This window comes from Podarcis erhardii (assembly GCF_964252035.2).
Source record: "Podarcis erhardii genome assembly, chromosome: 17".
Classification (NCBI taxonomy): domain Eukaryota; kingdom Metazoa; phylum Chordata; class Lepidosauria; order Squamata; family Lacertidae; genus Podarcis; species Podarcis erhardii.
This window is the reverse complement of record NC_138515.1, coordinates 13,904,066-13,922,317: the sequence shown is the minus strand read 5'-3', so window position 1 is coordinate 13,922,317 and position 18,252 is coordinate 13,904,066. Positions and strand designations below refer to the sequence as shown.

Below are 18,252 nucleotides of genomic sequence, written 5' to 3'. Positions count from 1 at the left end.
TGTCCAATCCCCTGCAATGTAGGAATATTTTGCCCAATCTGGGGCTCGAATCCACAGCCATGAGATTAAGAGTCTCACGCTCTACTGACTGAGCTATGTATTTTGCTGAACTTTCTTTTGTTAAAATAGAAGACAATTTCCCTTTTTCATTTCAGCCGAGACATGTATCCTTTAAAAAATCTGTTGGTTTTTATTGCTTGTTTAAGAATATATAGGGTATGGATGAGTAGTCCATTGAAAACCAGGGGGCTTGCTTCTAAGTAGACATGCATAAGATTGTCCTGGAGATGTGTGTTTGAGACTATACTGTAGAATGCAAGCAGGGAACTAATCTAAGATGATCCAGATCATCCCGTCCCTTGTGGCAGTAACCTCCAAGTACCGAATTAATTCTGTACCTTACATCAAATCGCTTAAGGATTAATTTGCCACCGTCTGCGAGCAAACATGAAAAAGGTTGCTCATGACAAAAGCACTCCCTTGATGTAAGGAGCAGTTCAGCAAAATAAGCAGGTGAATTAATCTTAAAACATACGGTTGAAGTAGCAGGGAATAACCTAGTCACAAGGACTAATAGCCAGTTTTTATCTATGGGAAGAATTCCTACCTAATGCCAAATGGTTTGAGGCTTTGCATAAAATTTGGGTCCAACACCCTAGTCGTTAGTTGGTTCAATTCCGAAAGAGAATTCACCACATAATATTTTATAATCCTGTGAAGTGTAATTTAAAGTTACTGGGAATTGTAGAGGTATGAAGGGTAAATGAGAGTTCCCAGGAATTTTTGTGGGGGGAGAGAGACGTGACTGTTAAAGTGGTATAAATGTGCTTTAAATGTATGCTGTGGATGTGACCTAAAAACCTCTCACTTAGATGCCAGGAAACTGGGAATTACATTCACATGTGGTGGGGGTGTAAATATGTACATTTTTTCTGGCAAAGGGTGTTTAAGGAGATAACAGAAATACCTGGGTTAAAGCTGAACGAAAGTCCAGAGGTAGCATTGTTACTGATTTATGATGGGGTGGAAGGTTCACAGGCTATGAAGGACTTGCTCACAATGTTTTTTGACAGCTTCCCGAGTTACAATAGCTAGGAAGTGGAAGGGGCAAGCAGAATATAAAATGGAAGAATGGTATAAAGAGGTGTGGGATATTGCTAGTAATGATAAATTAACATGTTGCCATTAAGGTAAGACAGGGAATACTCAGGAGAAATGATTTTGAGGGGATATGGAAGGTGTTTGTAGAATTTGTACTGTTAAAGCGGAAAGGGGTCAAACCATCGCAAGGGGTGTTGAAATTTTGGGAGGTTGGATAGTTGCAATGGAATGGTCTTGGTGGTGGGGTCACATTTTTATTCTTATTTATTTATGATGATTACTTTGTCAAAATAATAAAGGGGGGGGGGCTCATTTAATTCAGCAGGGTCCACACTCTGTTGGAGCAGTTTCAAAAACAGGGGGCCACTCACCCTCCACCCGTTTATGCAACTTCCTCTGATGGGCTGCATTGCCGCAGCTGGAGACTGCAATAATAATAATAATAATAATAATAATAATAATAATAATAATAATAATAAATGTATTTAAACTCTGTCTTTTGGAATACTAAATCCAAAGTTCTCGCAGTGAGGGAACCGCCAGAAGGCCCCCGGCGCTGGACCTCAGCAATGGGGGTGTAGATGTTCCTTCAGATATACAGAACCAAGGTTGTCTAGGGCTTTCAAGGTCAGCACCAACACTTTGAATTGTGCTCGGAAACATACTGGGAGCCAATGCAGATCTTTCAGGACCGGTGTTATATGGTCTCGGCGGCCACTCCCAGTCACCAGTCTAACTGCCACATTCTGGATTAATTGCAGTTTCCGAGTCACCTTCAAAGGTAGCCCCACGTAGAGCGCATTGCAGTAGTCCAAGCGGGAGATAACCAGAGCATGCACCACTCTGGCAAGACAGTCTGCGGGCAGGGAGGGTCTCAGCCTGCATACCAGATGGAACTGGTAGACAGCTGCCCTGGACGCAGAGTTAACCTGCGCCTCCATGGACAGCTGTGAGTCCAAAATGACTCCCAGGCTGCACACCTGGTCCTTCAGGGGCACAATTACCCCACTCAGGACCAGGGTGTCCTCCACACCCACCCGCCCCCTGTCCCCCAAGAACAGTACTTCTTTCTTGTCAGGATTCAACCTCAATCTGCTAGCCTCCATCTAAACCTCCTCTGCTCCTCCCTTTTCAATCCCCACCTGGTTCTGGGGAACAGTGGTGCAGGAGAGGGTGGGGAAGCACCTGACCCTTCACTTGCCTGACCTGTTTCTCCTCCTCCAATTCCGATCCATCCTGTGCTCTGCCCTTCTGAAACCTCACCTGTCTCTGATTCTTGCCTCCTGGCTGGTATAGGTCCCCACAGACCCCTGGCTGCCTCTCCCAAGTTAGACTCCAGGCTCTTTCCACCCTATGCACATTCATCAGACCCTGACACATCAGCGCCTTATTTGAATGGGATGAAAAGCAGAAATTGAGCTGGGTGTCACCTGCATATCGGGGACACCTTGCCCCAAACCTCCGGATGACTTCACTCAGTAGTAAGCATGGAGGACAAAATAGAACCCTGAGAGGACCCCAAAGCGTAGGTGCTGGGGAACCGGGCAGCGATCCCTCAGACCATTTCTTAAATCGGCCCTCCAAGAACCAGAAGCAATGCTGGTCGCAGTACTTTGAAGAGCTGCCTGTAGGTGGTAGATTCAGGAAATCTTTAACGGGTGTCAGAAGCTGGAGGGGCTAAAAGGAAAAGAAAGGGCATCATCCAATAGAACACTATGTCTTGAGAAGAAGATTTCCATACTTTGTCAACCCTTAAGTGATATATGTCAACTTGGTTAATAATGTGCCCTAGACACGAGTGATTAAAAAAAAACCCTACTATGAGAGATGTCTGTTTAGAACCACTTTGAAGACACACATGAAGCACATGAGAAATTGCAACAACTGCATGTTATTGTTCTTCTGAAGGACGTGAAGCACGACTTTTGCAATATTCCTCAAGCATTGCTTTCAGGATCCGTCTCAGTAACAGAGTTTGCAAAGAACAGTGAGCTCTCAACTCTCTTCTCCCCATCCCGCCCCATCCTTTAGTATAGCTGTTTTAAACTGCATTCCTCTGAACTCCAGGGTTCCTCAGATTCCTATCAGGGGTTCCTCAAGGAGAAGGTCATTGCTTGCAAACGAGCTTCCTGGAAGACAGTGTATCTTACCCTGAAACATGTAGCTGCAGGGGAGTATTGAATGTGTTCTTGCTATCATGCTCTTGTAGTTTGTTCAGTGCATGAATCAGGCCCCATGCGCCTGGGGCATGATATAAATATCCAGATTAACCTTAATTCTTTGCTTCCATCATTTTTACCCATTTCCAACCAGAGATTTTTCTATCTGTGATCAAAAACGTAGGCTCGTGTTGATTTCGCTCTCTCTCCTTGCCCTCCAAGTTAAAGACGTGAATATTCCATTGATGGCTTTGGAGTCACTATTTCTGCCTCGGCTCTTGATTTGTGAAAATGGGTGGGATGATGGCGATACCCTTCAAATGGTTGTTGGGAGGCTGAAGCAAAGCCCTTGGACTTGGCGGTGCTGCTGTTCTTTTTCATTTTTGTCCCACTTACCAACAAGCAGCTCTGGGCAGTATACACAGGGGCCCAACATTGCGGGGGGCTGTGTGCCATCACACGCATGATGACTGTCGCATCAGGGGAAGCCGACTGGGCCACCTCCTGATGCAACGTTTGTGTGCCAGGCCACACTGGTCGGCCTGGGTCAACATCCCACCAGGCTGTGCTGCGTTGGAGTGGTATCCTGCCTCCTCTGCCCCCTCAAGATTGGGGTGGGGGGCCTGGGCTCCATCCCAGTGAATATTGGGGAAGCTGTAGAGGCCTCAGTTCCATAGAGTTGGCGCTCCTTGCTGTATATACACCTCTTTTCCACACCTCACCCTTTTTATCCTCACCGTAACCCTGTGAAAGTCATTTAGGCTGAAAGATAGTAACCAAAGATCATGGCTGAGTGACAGTGTTAACCCAGATATCTTGGATTCAAGTCCGTCGCTTTATATTAAGCCACTCTACTAAGCCTCCCTCAACAGTTCGCTTTCAGAAGCCATCATACTAAACCAGATTTTTAAACTGTTGTAACTGCCTGATGGTGAATTTGGTATAACTAATGAATGCTCAACCATAGAGAGCTGGACCATAAAGAAGGCTGATCGCCGAAGAATTGATGCTTTTGAATTATGGTGCTGGAGGAGACTCTTGAGAGTCCCATGGACTGCAAGAAGATCAAACCTCTCCATTCTGAAGGAAATCAGCCCTGAGTGCTCACTGGAAGGACAGATCCTGAAGCTGAGGCTCCAATACTTTGGCCACCTCATGAGAGGAGAAGACTCCCTGGAAAAGACCCTGATGTTGGGAAAGATGGAGGGCTCAAGGAGAAGGGGACGACAGAGGACGAGATGGTTGGAGAGTGTTCTCGAAGCTACCAGCATGAGTCTGACCAAACTGCGGGAGGCAGTGGAAGACAGGAGTGCCTGGCGTGCTCTTGTCTATGGGGTCACGAAGAGTCGGACACGACTAAATGACTAAACAACAACAAACTGCCTGATGGTGAATTTGGTATAATTAATGAATGCTCGATCAATGCAATGTTGGTTTAGACAGCCTCAACTAATTGCTCCACTATTAGTTCTTCTTTGAAGGAGGAAAGGAGTTACTGCAAAATAGTACTCAATTCCCCTCCACCCCCACCACGCATCCAACAAAGGATATTTATTTCCTCCACAAATGAGTGCATATGGGTAGATGTCTGCTTCATCTCCAAAATATGCATCTTGTTTGTATCAAAAAGTTATATTTAGCTGTCCAAAATATATTAATATTTCTTAAAAGCAAATGCCCAGTTGCTGTCAATAGTCTACGAGGGGGTTTAGGCCCATGGGGAGATTTGGATGTTTGACATAGTGCTGTGGGTGTCACCCGCTCTGGCTATTTCTCTTCCCAGCCCCACAGATCAGCCCCCAGGCAGAGAAACAGAAAGAAAGTATGCACCTATGAGCTCTTTTTTTGCTTTCCCAAGGGATCCAAATAAAAGTTGTATCCAGTAGAATCAGTCTGCGTCTTGGAAAAACACACAGAGCTGAAAGAGGAAGTGAGAAAGAGCGCCAATCTTCCGACGTCCTCCTTCAGCTCCTATGTACTTTTCAATAGAGGAAAAAGTTGCCACCCTTGCTGCCTCATGACAAAAGGGGCAGTGATTATTAAAACAGGGGGAGGGGGAGGAGAGGGGAACCTGAGGTTTTGTGAGTGCCAGGAGAACATCTGCCCACAGGCCACCTCATTGGCAACTCCCAGTCTACTGACTAGAATGTTTGATTCGTATTATTCGGTATTCATTGTCAATAGACTTTAATCTCCTATTGGATCGTTTCATCCAAGCCGTTCGTTGCTAAGAACAACAACAAATAGGTGGCGGTTCAGCTGACAGAGCAAGATGGGACAATGGTCCTCACCTCAGTAGGCTGAGTTTTTAAAACACAGACCCACTTATGTTACAGGCAAGAGTGCCAACATGGCCACTTGACAGTGGGTGCCCAGGGCCGTGGGTGCCATGCAGCGTGTGTGGCCCTGGCGCCGAAATTTGTGGGTGCCCGGCCCCTTCATGGGGAGCTTTGTGGGTGCTCAGGCACCCAGGGCCCCAGGGGGTTGGCACCTATGGTTACAGGTACTGTATGGTTACTGTTCCCCTATGGTAGCTTCTCATGCTATTCCACTAATATCTGTATCCCATGCCAACTTGACCTGCTCCCCTGGGTTAGTTTGGGATTCATGGGGGGATTTTAAATGAGTTTCCTGTTTAGCAATTTCCCCTGCCAAAATCTGAAGCTCTGTGTGTGTGTGTGTGTGTGTGTGTGTGTGTAAGCTTTAAAAACTGTCCTGGAAATTCAGCTTGGAGAACACTTCTTTCCGCCAATACAGTGGTACCTCTGGTTAAGAATTTCATTTGTTCTGGAGGTCTGTTCTTAACCTGAAACTATTCTTAACCTGAGGTACCAACCGCTGCACAATTTCTGTTCTCATCCTGAAACAAAGTTCTTAACCTGAAGCACTATTTCTGGGTTAGTGGAGTCTGTAACCTGAAGCGTCTGTAACCTGAGGTACCACTGTATATAAATGTGAAAATAAAAAGATCTCCAGTAATTATATTAAAGCATCCGCATTATTATTATTATTATTATTATTATTATTATTATTATTATTATTATTATGCTGCCCTATACCCGGAGGTCTCAGAGCGGTTCACAGAATAAAATCAAAATATAAAACCACAAAAATATAATCAAAATAAATACAACAACCCAATAACACCCCCCCAAAAAACCCTCCACATTTTAAAAGGGCATAGGATGCCAATCAAATCAACCAAAGGCCTTATTAAAAAGGAACGCTTTTTTGCCTGGCACCTAAAGGTGCTCCTCACAGCTACAGCAGACTCTCCGACAAAATCTCTCCCCTTTTTGTGTTTGTATAAATCATGTGGCAATTGTCCCTGCACGCAATATCTAATAGATATTTTTCATTGCAAACTATCCTTTTAACATCTTTTTAATTCCCATCCCACGTCACCCTTGAGAGCTTCTTTGTCTTGTTCCCTCGGAGAACGAACGCCCTTTCATTTCCAGAATGTAGGTGCAAGTAAACATTCAGTGGAGCTTCATTTTCGACTTTAATCCGGAACAAATTTAAAGTCCCCTTTATCTAAGGTGGGCCCAATACATTTTGGAAGAAGAGGGGAGGGGAGATTTACATCAGGAACAAGGGGAATGCTGCAGCTGTTGCTGGCACCATGGCGGACGATGCTTTCCTTCATTTGGGTAGAGGATCAGCACAGTATCGGCTTGAACCTTTTCGTTGCATCCTTCTTTATTTTAGCCTCCATCAGACAAACAGCTTTTCAGTGACCTGAAGCCTGCATGACATAGGCCATCATTGCCCACGGCACCCATATCCGGCAGAGCATTTGATCCCATAGGATTTTCAGAATGGATGTCCTTTTCAGTTCTTAAACTAGTTATCGTCTGTCCACAGCCTAAAGGACTTGCTTGCACCCAGTTTTGTGGTAAAGTGGCATCTCAGCCCTGTGAGGAAACGTTGGCAGTTTATTCACAGCCGAGGGCAAATATTACTGTAGGTAAAACTGTATTAGGTGACGTAATGGGACTGATTCCGGGGCGTTAGTGTAATCCAGAAAGCTCTCTGCTGTGCTAGCCTCTGAACCCAAATTAGTCCAGATTGGAACTGGGCGAGAGTTAAATTGATAGGGCCATTCTTTTTAAATAAATACTGTTTTTATTTATTTATTTTCATGGTGCAGAAGATAAATTTGGAGCAAACGATTGTTACAACAGTACACAACAAGTAACTTGTCCATAGCTGTCAACTTACAGATTTGAAAATAAGGGACCAGCAGCCAAAATAAGGGATCAACAATTACTTTGATAAAATACGTATTTTGTTGCATGCAAATGGCTTTAGATACCTATTAGGTCCATAAATTACCATATAGCATATATTCAACACAAAAAAAGCAACAATTTGTTGTTGACAAAGGACAGCTGAAGATAGAAAGGGCCCCATTACCTACAGTAGCTTATTTAAGGGACATCATCAATAAGGGACAGCAGCGGGAATGGCACTAGGATAAGGGACTGTCCTGCCAAATGAGGGACACTTGACAGATATGCTTGTCCTGATAAAATTACAGACTTTTATCATGCGATCAAGCCATTCTTGACCCGGAAACATTATGCAAGCAAAGCATTTCTGTTCCCCTCATTTCATAAAGGTTTTGTGAGCTTTTAATACATGCCACTTACAACTATCAGACACAGACACACAAAAGCTAAGCATTCTTGGGTTTTATGTATACTGTGATTGGGGGGGAAATGCCGCCATTTCCATCAAAAGTAATTAAAAACAGTGGAGTGTGTGCTTGGGGCTTATGGTGTCCAGAGGTTTATATCTAAGGAATGATCTCATTCCTTTCTGATGATGAGCTACTATTACAGTGGTTGCATTTTAAAGATATGCATGGTTTTGTTTGTTTTTTTGCCTTATTGTCCGGCTTATGTTATATACCCTGGTGGCAAAGAACAAAACCAGACAGGGATGGGGTTAAAGAACCAACTGATGTCGGAGTTATGCCCACATAGTGTATATATTGTTTCCCTCTCACTCTCTTTCCTTCCCCGCCCCTCCCCGTGCTCTCTCCCCTTCCCTCTCGCCTCGGTATTAGCAATCTGCTTTGGTACTTTGACATCAGGGATTTCCCTGGTGGATTTTGTCACAGAAAAAAGAGAATCATCAATATCGCAGTTAAACTTGACTTTCAAAGCTAATAGTATCTCATTTGGGGGCTCAAATTTAATAAATTTTCTTTGATTCTGGGTGCGTTTTTAAACATCAAACAATGAATTGGCCAGGGTGCAGTAAAATATTTAGATCTATTGACTATGGTTCAGAAGGGTAGAAGGCAAAAAAAAACACCAAAAAAAAAACTGGTGGGTTTGATGTTGATAAATTCTTAGTACCTTAATCCACATTAATGTTTTCTTTTATCTGTGTGCATATTGGCTACAATGAGAAACTGGGATGTTAGCATATATGAACCAGAACAAATCCAGTGAAATGTGTATTATTAGAGGTATGGTGAAAACAACGTGTTTGCATTAAGGTTAACATCTGAACAAAATTACACATGCTGACAGAAGACCCCCGAGACCGTGTTTGTTCCATTGGGCTCTCCATCCTGAACCCAGAACAGTATGAGCAGAAAGGAGGATGCATGAAGGACCTACGCTGTTATAAAAATTGCATTATAGTGCATAAGTTTGGCAGCCACAGGTATTGACAGGAATTCTTTAGGTCAGCCTGGGAACTGTAAAGCTCCCTATTCTCATAGACTAAAGCACAGAATGTATGCGTGTGTATCCCATAAATCTGTAAAATCTCACCTAACATTTGTACATCGTACGGACAGCATGCATGTATATTTATTTATTTATGCATGCATTTGGCTGTTCTTAAAAATAGGATTACTTGTAGAAGGAAATATCACATAGAATTTGAAGTGTCCACATTGGCTTTCATAATGGTATTATTTTTATGTAAGGTGTCCTAGTTCATTAGTATTGGGTATGTTAATTAGATCCATAATTAGTATTTATTTGTCATCTGTGGTGCTACCTGATTTTTTTTTCCTTTTCCAATTTTAAGATTAAGTACTTAGCATCATTTGCTGCTCCTGGGAATAATTTTTATTTGAAAGATATATATTAGCACATTAATATTGGAGTACAGGATGATGCAGTCCAGTTGAGCTACTGGATATTATTATTATTATTATTATTATTATTATTATTATTATTTTCAGAACAAGGCAGAATATTAGTCGTTTAAAAGTGTTACAGTTGACCCCTTGTAGAAGAAAAGAAGGAATAGCTTTATGTCGTATGTAAAGACCTTTTGCTTTTAATTAATGAAAAGATCCTATGCACGTTTGCTCAGAGGTACCCCCCATTGTGCAGTCTTTTTTTGAGTTAGGTGGATAGATAATAGCTACAGTTTTTCTCGATTACCAAGACAGTTGAAAAGAACAAGGAAAATAAAACATCACAAACGGCGAACAAGTGAGACAGATAGAAAAGTTATTATTTCAGTATTTCTTACCTCGCTTTACAGACGATGGGCACTAGATATTGACCAAGTTACTATCGTAGGTTCCCATCATCCTAAAAAATCTGACCAAAGATTGCCAGTTGGTTGTGCAGTTTCAGAGTGACCACTTTTGTGTATTATGAAGCAATACAACTGCAAAGAAAAATCATTGTTTGTTCAGTGACCGCTGTCTATGTTCTGATGTGACAATACTCCTAGGAATCAGCCTAGGTGAGCCCTGCATGCACATGCATTCCTCAGTCCTCTTTCCTCCTCCTATCAGGCTGCAAATATTTTATTATTATTATTATTATTATTATTATTATTATTATTATTATTATTTGAACGGCTGCAGCTTATTGTTTCATCCAAACCTGACCATTGTGACTAGCCTTGACCTTGTTTGTTTGAAGCAAGCCAAATTTGAACCCTTGAGTTTTGAAGTGAGTGTGCTACAGTTTGGATTAATCTGGGGTTGCCATGTTTTCCACACACACACACGAGCGCTATTTTTGCCAGTTAAATCCTGGACATGTCCGGGAAATGCCAGACATAATAGCAACCCTAATTAATCACGACTATGGCTAATCAAATATGGAAGGAGAAACCACGCTGGAGGAATTTGGAAGTTTTCACTTTCATTTTCGCTTACCTGCCTTGGAATGTGAGTCAGGATTCAGCATATAGAACAGTAGCAATAAACGTGTCGAGGATTGTTGTTTGTTTGGATATTAATATAAACACAAGCAGGGGAACTAGTGATTCTCCCCCCCCCACCCGATTTTGTACTTTTTCCTTTTACCGAACACATAATGAACGAAGGGATTTCCCACCTTGACAGAAGGTGGCAGTACAATACCAACTGCATGAGGTTGTATTTATCTACATATGTATGGAAATATCTCATTTACAGCGCTGAGCGGTTTGTTGTTGTTTCTTTAAACTCTGCCTTTTGTAATACTAAATCCAAACTACTTGGACTTTGGAAAATAAAACGGATTCTAGCTACTTGAGCCTATTGCTAGTTAGTGAATACCTGCTATTTTTATAGGAACCTATCATCATGCTTCTAATAAGATTCTTAACCAAGTGACATTTTTAAAAATACTCTTTGTTAAGTATATTTGGGGAGCTTTGCAACATAACTGACTATCAACAAAAGAACAAAATCAAGACCTTTCTGCAAAAAGGCTTAAGATCATTGTATGAATGTCAAAGCAATTGTTGTTTTAAAAATATTTTGGTGGCGTGTTGCTTCTCCGGGGCAGATGGTGATTCTCTTCTACCAAGCAGGCAATAATGGCCATATCCATAGGATGCTTATTGCATACAATTTCGCGCTGCGATTTCCTTGACCTCAAATTGTGTGTTTGTAGAGTTTTGTGTACTGGTCGGATGAGAAGCCTTTAGTGACTTTCCTTCCCCTCTCATTTCAGTCTGGAGAAGGGGATATGCTTTTCTTCTTCTTAACATTCTCTCCCAGCACTCTGAATTAGAGATTTATTTGCAACGAAAAATCAATTAGTCCTAAATTTATTCATGGATTTCAGGTCCAGCGATCAATGCAAGTCCACTCAGTGGACTCAGGGGGACCCACTTCATCCCAGTTAATGTGTCTGAAGGGGAATTACCATTGATACTGTTTTTTTCCTTTTAGGTCAGAGATCAGATCTCGCTGTCACGGACTGCGGCAACCAGGAATGACTTCACCCTGCAGCTACCTAAGTTGCACCTGGAGACCTTTGCGATGGAAGGGCTAAAGGGCGGGCCAGAGGTTGTAGCATTCCAGGTTAGATTCTTAAATAACCTTTCTTTGTGAAGCAAAGGGTTTCCAAAACTCCAAAATAGTAATAATGATGATGATGATGCTATAAATAAAAGCAGAAATGTAGTGGCATGTAATTAACAAAATTAAGTTTCCGAACTTGTGCTCGACTGAAATCGTTATATTAGAACAATGCTTTCGCATTCCAAATTGAGTATCAAGGATCTGTAGAAAAGATTTTAGCAAACAAAAATGTTGCACGCTACACCTAGAAATCACTGCGGTCAGTCAGGAGGGAAAGAAAATGCCTTGCACTTTTTAAAAAGTTGGGTTCAGAACAGTATTTCTCTTAACATCACTTTCGAAGAAAAGAAATGTGCCCTGGATTAATATTTAAGGATGGCATCAGCAATGGGTCACCCAGGAGAAAAGAATTACAAAGCGGGGTGTGTTGGAGTCCCTTAGTTTCACCGCAGCTGGGGCAGTTCAAATGGCTGAGAAAGATTCTACCGTTATTGATCTTTTTAGCCATTTTCTGACACCTTCTGGCACCGGCTGAAGACAGTACTCTGACAAATGAAATAGACAATGGATGCAGCTGTCAAGGCATCGGAATCAGAAAACAGCCCTTCTAGAACGGAGTGCAAGCCCCAACTTATCTTCTTGCCTCATATAAATGATCCAAGAATTCTTAAGTGCTTAAGTGTTTTTGTGAATGGATTCATTCTTAACCAAGTCGCAGTAGTGCCCTTATCAGAAATAACTTAAACTTCTGGACCTTGGCCTTGGGCATGCCAAGGTTGTGGTAGGATGATCAAAAATATGGGAATATTGTACTGGGGATGGTTGGGGCATTGCTATGGAGGTGCTATGGTGTCCCTTGAGTAAGGAGCCCCATACCAGGATAGAGAAATGCAAAGATTGAGTCTTAGGCCTGGTAATGGTGAAGAGTCTCCTTCTTTGGAGGTCTTTAAGCAAAGGCTTGACAACCATATGTCAGGAGTGCTCTGATGGTGTTTCCTGCTTGGCAGGGGGCTGGACTCGATGGCCCTTGTGGTCTCTTCCAACTCTATGATTCTATGATTCTATGGGCCTGAATATCAGCTTTGTGTGATATCAGTGATTGGTGTCATATACAGGCCCAGCACTCATGGTCATTCATGCTGGGCACTGATGAGGAACAGGGCCAAACTGGTCTCCTATCCACCCATGGTGGCCCTTCCATATGAAATCTATAGGTAAAGGGACCCCTGACCATTAGGTCCAGTCGTGGCTGACTCTGGGGTTGCGGCGCTCATCTCGCTTTATTGGCCGAGGGAGCCGGCGTACAGCTTCCGGGTCATGTGGCCAGCATGACTAAGCTGCTTCTGGCGAACCAGAGCAGCGCACGGAAACGCCGTTTACCTTCCCGCTAGAGCGGTACCTATTTCTCTACTTGCACTTTGACATGCTTTCAAACTGCTAGGTGGGCAGGAGCAGGGACCGAGCAACGGGAGCTCACCCCGTTGCGGGGATTTGAACCACCGACCTTCTGATCGGCAAGCCCTAGGCTCTGTGGTTTAACCCACAGTGCCACCCACTGTATAGATCTGAGCAAATGCATTTTGGGTAACTTAAGATGGCAGGTTAGCCACTGTGTGTAGGAGCTGAGCTCTCACTTTAAAGCACAGCCATCTATCCCTGCTGAAGCATGTGTATGTGCTCAGGTGAGTCGTCCTGGCCAAAGCAGTGGCAGAAAGAGCATATGACCACAGGTGTCATTTATGTGGGACTGTGGGTGCCGAGGCACCCATAAAATTTTCATGGGGGGGGGCGGGGCTGGCAGGGCAACCCAACACGTCACTCATGTGGCATCACATGGAACGACGAGGCCCAATGGGGCTTGTCACAGCCATGGGAGGGTCTAACAGGCCCATTGTGCCATGTGACATTATGCGTACGATGGGCACCCCCCATGTGGGGCAGAACCCTGTCCAACCATCTCGTCCTCTGTCATCCCCTTCTTCTTGTGCCCTTGTGTCTTTCCCAACATCAGGGTCTTTTCCAGGGAGTCTTCTTTTCCCATGAGGTGGCCAAAGTATTGGAGCATCAGCTCCATGATCTGTCCTTCCAGTGAGCACTCAGGGCTGATTTCACACACTAGAAGACACTAGAACACACTAGAAGAGATTTGAATTTGGAAAACAGCATGGGGTTGAAAGGGTTATGGCACACACATGCACACACACACCCCAGCACAGAAGTGCTAGAAAGTTCCTGGGGGTTGTTTGTAGCTTCCTTTCACAACTAAAATGACAGATCTCCCAGCATCGTGTTTAGTTTGACCCTCGTGATTCTGATTCCTGCAAGCACCCAAATTCATGCTTCCAGACTGGTTAGGTAAACTATCGGCCAATCTGATAGTTTAACAGCCCTGGGGCGAAAGGAATGTCCACATTGTATGCTGAGTGACATGTATAAATTTTCGCTTTCGAGATAAAATACTTTGGCTTTGTCGCTTGTGGAGTTTTCCAGGTGGCTATGCCCCAGAGTTTTAAAAATAGGAACAAGTAACCTAACCCCAAGCACAGCTCTTAGAAAGTATGTGCAGCCAATTTCAATGGGTCTTGCTTTCCAGTGTGCTCACAACTGACATCAAAATGGTATAAAAATGAAAGAGGCCATCATTGAAATGCTCTATATGTGTATTTTGTGGCTTGAAATCTACATGGTATGTATTTCCCCCCCTAGTATTACATAGCTATTCAAAGTACCTTTATAGTTATTGACAAAAAAAACCTTTTCGGAATGGAAAAAGTCAAGGTTAATAAATAATGGATTCTTTCCAATTACGTCATAGAGTAGATCCATTGAAATCAATGGACTCCAGTCACTTAACTCCACTTACTTCAATGGGTCTATTCTGGCTGACATTGGATGTTACCCTGTGTTAGTCATGCTTTCTCTTCATGTCTAAAAACTGTGGAGGACCTCTATTCAGGTGGTTTGCTATCATTTTTGCTTGAGTCCCTTCCAAAGATTTAGAAGCAGGAAATGGGAATAATCAATTGAAAATAAAGGATTTTCAATTGGGTCATTGCCTAGTTAAACCAGATAAAGGTGATTCTTATTTAATTGTTCTTTATTCCTATTACTCTCCTCTAACACTCACATGCACACACTTTACCTGTTTCCCAGTCTAGTTTCAGTTTAAAGTTTTCGTATTAACTCTGTGGCCAGGGTGTCCTAATACCCGAAGTATGGAATCTTTCATGATCGACTATCCTCCAAATGAACAACTGACTCACTTTTAAATGTATTGTTCTCCACTTGCAAATCAGCACAGAAATAACAAATTTACATTTGTTATTATTATTATCATCATCATCATCATCATCATTATTATTTCTTCTTGTTTAATTTATGAATAACCTTTTACATATAACTCAAGGCAATTTACAAACATACCCTAAAAGCAGCTAAACATAGTTTTAAAAACAGCACACACCCCTCCAAAAATAGGTTTTCAAACAATCCTTTAATCATATATACCGTACTTTTCCATGTATAATAGTCCCCCATGTATAAGACCCCTATTTTGGGGGACCCTATTTTTGGGGGGAGGATTGCCCAGAGTTGTTGAGCTTTTGTGGGGATTGCACAGGGTTGTTGAGCTTTTTTTAGGGGGGGTGCCAAAAATTGCTCACCCGCACGCGTCGCAAATCCGCTTCTCATCTATCCCCTCGCCGGCAGAAGCTGCCAATCGCCCGCCCAATTGCCGCAGCGTCTGCCAATCAACGCCAGCCCTTGACGCAGCAACCAATAACACGCTCAATAGCCACTGACAGCCATGGAAGCAACCAATCAAACGTCCACCCTATGCACTATCCATGTATAAGACGACCCCCACGTTTTAGCATGAATTTTAAATAAAAAAACAAAAACCTAGTCTTGTACATGGAAAAGTACGGTACATTTTTTCCCAATGAGGGCTTCATCTGCCCACGCCAGTTTCCATCAATTCTGTCCCAGTCTTTCATTATCTTAGCATACTATAGTGTGACCAAGAAGCAAAACTCAGGGCAGATAGGGAACCGGTCTTAGTTTTTAAAGGCTGCCATGACATAGGATAGCCTCTGTGGCTCCACTTTTCTTCTTCTTTCTGCCACATAATTAAATGGCTGACATTCATCCTTGTGGATTACACTGACCTCTCCAATTAGGCAATAAGTTCAATGCATGGATGTGCAGATGATATTAAGTTCAGGTGGGACTTACAAATCCTGGTGAGCCCTGGCATTGTTTTTATGTGTCTCACAGAGCTTTTTTCTTTGTTGTGAAAAGTATTCTTCTGCTATGGTTTAAATATCATGTTTCATTTCTTCAGGCAATTTACTTCATTAAACTCGTGTCAGAAACAACTAAGACCCCATATTTTTGTCCTAAAGTACATAAACAGTGGACACTTAATTATTCAGAGCAAGATATGTGTTTTTAAAGTTCTGATACTGGGCAAAGCAGCTGCTTAATAGCGCAGTCCCGTGCATGTTTACTCAGAAGTAAATCAGATTTAGTTCAGTGGGGCTTAGTCCCAGGTAAGGGACTAAAATGGCCCTGTGAATATTTGACGTTTTTTCCCCTTATAGCTTTGATCTATAGGCTACCACTAAACAAGGCTGCATTTTAAGCTGCATTTTAAACTGTATTCTAACTTATATTTTAATAACTGTTTGTGTGTCTGTGTGTGTGTGTGTGTGTGTGCTTTTGTTTTGTTTTGTTTTGTTTTTAATGTTTTTACTGTATTTATATTCAGTGTTAGCCGCCCGGAAGGGAGGGCAGGGTATAAATAAAAATTTATTATTATTATTATTATTATTATCATTATTATCATTATTATTAAGTGTGGATGGGATGGCAGCCTAAATCTAACTTTGCGCCGCAGTAGCAGATAGTAGTTAAAGTGATAAAATGCTTTATATGACAAAAGCTTTAAATTTAATCAGACGTTGCTGCAATTCTGGAGTAACGCAAAAACTTGCTTAGTAATTTTATTTCGCAACATTTATATAACGCTTGATTTTAATAAAAACCTCAAAGTTGTTTTCAAAAGGCACAAAACAATAAAATTATCAGGAAAAACAACAACAGTTAAAAACAAGTATTTAGAACCTTCAAAAATCATGAAAACCATCAAGAAGCAAAAACCAGATTAAAACACCCGGCAGTGTCTGCATGTTTGGACAGGCTTGCCTAAACAAACAAACCAAATGTTTTTATCAGGCATCAAAAAGACCATAGTGACAGCTCTTGTCTATTGCCACTGTACGATGAAGGAGTTACCATGTGGGGCAATTGAGCACTGCCCCATGTTCATATGGGGGACGCAGGTGGCGCTGTGGGTTAAACCACAGAGCCTAGGGCTTGCCGATCAGAAGGTTGGCGGTTCGAATTCCCGTGACGGGGTGAGCTCCGGTTGCTCAGTCCCTGCTCCTGCTAACCTAGCAGTTCAAAAGCACGTCAAAGTGCAAGTAGATAAATAGGTACCGCTCTGGCGGGAAGGTAAACGGTGTTTCTGTGCACTGTTCTGGTTCGCCAGAAGCGTCTTAGTCATGCTGGCCACATGACCCGGAAGCTGTACGCCAGCTCCCTCGGCCAATAAAGCAAGATGAGCACCGCAACCCCAGAGTCGTCCGTGACTGGACCTAATAGTCAGGAGTCCCTTTACCTTTACCTTATCATGTTCATATGACAGAGCAGCAGCAAAAGAACGGAATACTAATAAATGGCATAATGAGTGACTCAATTATTTTGACATTATTTTCCTGTCAAAACATGATTGCTAAAATAAGTAGAAGGATTATTGCAGTCCTTAGTGATTTTCTCCGGAAGGAGCATATAAAACTAATTCTGCCGTGCTCAGAGGTGTGAAACATAAAAGCCCGCAGGCCCTTCGCAGCACCCTCTCTTACTGTTTGCCCTCTTTGGTGGACAGGCAAAAACCATTTTCAGGGATGCTTCCCTTCCTTCCTTCAATGCAGGCCCATTGAAGAGAGTCTGCGCCCAGCAAAATACTGAAGCATGCACTATGGAATGGGGAGAAAGGAAGACGTTCCATCATTTAATGTTTCCTTCTGTGTCGTCCGGCCTCCAGGATGGCACAGCATACATAAAAACAAAATGTAAACGAAACTGATAAACAATAATACAATGCTCCCTTGGTTCTCAAACTTAATCCATTCCAAAAGTCTGTTCCTAAACAAAGGTGCGCTTTCCCAAAGAAAGTAATGCAAAATGGATTAATCCGTTCCAGACTTTTAAAAACAACCCCTAAAACAGCAATTTAACATGAATTTTACTATCTAACTAGACTATTGATTCATAAAATGAAAGCAATAAACAATGTACTGCAGTCACACAACCAATCATCAGTAGCTGAACTGGGTTCCACACAGTCACACAAACACAAAAAAAGCAAAATAAATAGCAAAGACAGCAGACCTCAGCGTAACACTCAAAACGGAAGCTTAACACTCAAAACGGAGCATGTTCAGCTTCCGAAAATAGTTCACAAACCGGAACACTTACTTCTGGGTTTGCAGTGTTTGGGTTCCAAGTTGTTTGAGTACCAAGGCATTTGAGAACCAAGGGACCACTGTAATAGCCCTATTCCGTTACTTCAGAATTTGGTTTTAAGATATCCACATGTTCTACTGACCGTATCCTACTTCACAAACATCTGCCAGAAAGATGTTG

At 42.5% G+C, this 18,252-nt stretch overlaps 1 protein-coding gene across 2 annotated transcripts in view; it reads left to right on the top strand.

Moving 5' to 3' along the window:
- Positions 1–18,252, top strand: part of CCDC171 (coiled-coil domain containing 171) — a 199,105-nt gene that overhangs the window by 116,852 nt on the left and 64,001 nt on the right. For both annotated transcript variants that reach the window (XM_081844815.1, XM_081844814.1), the window contains one exon: positions 11,413–11,544. In XM_081844815.1, coding sequence (XP_081700941.1) covers positions 11,413–11,544 — 132 coding nt within the window. The remainder of the gene's footprint in view (positions 1–11,412; positions 11,545–18,252) is intronic.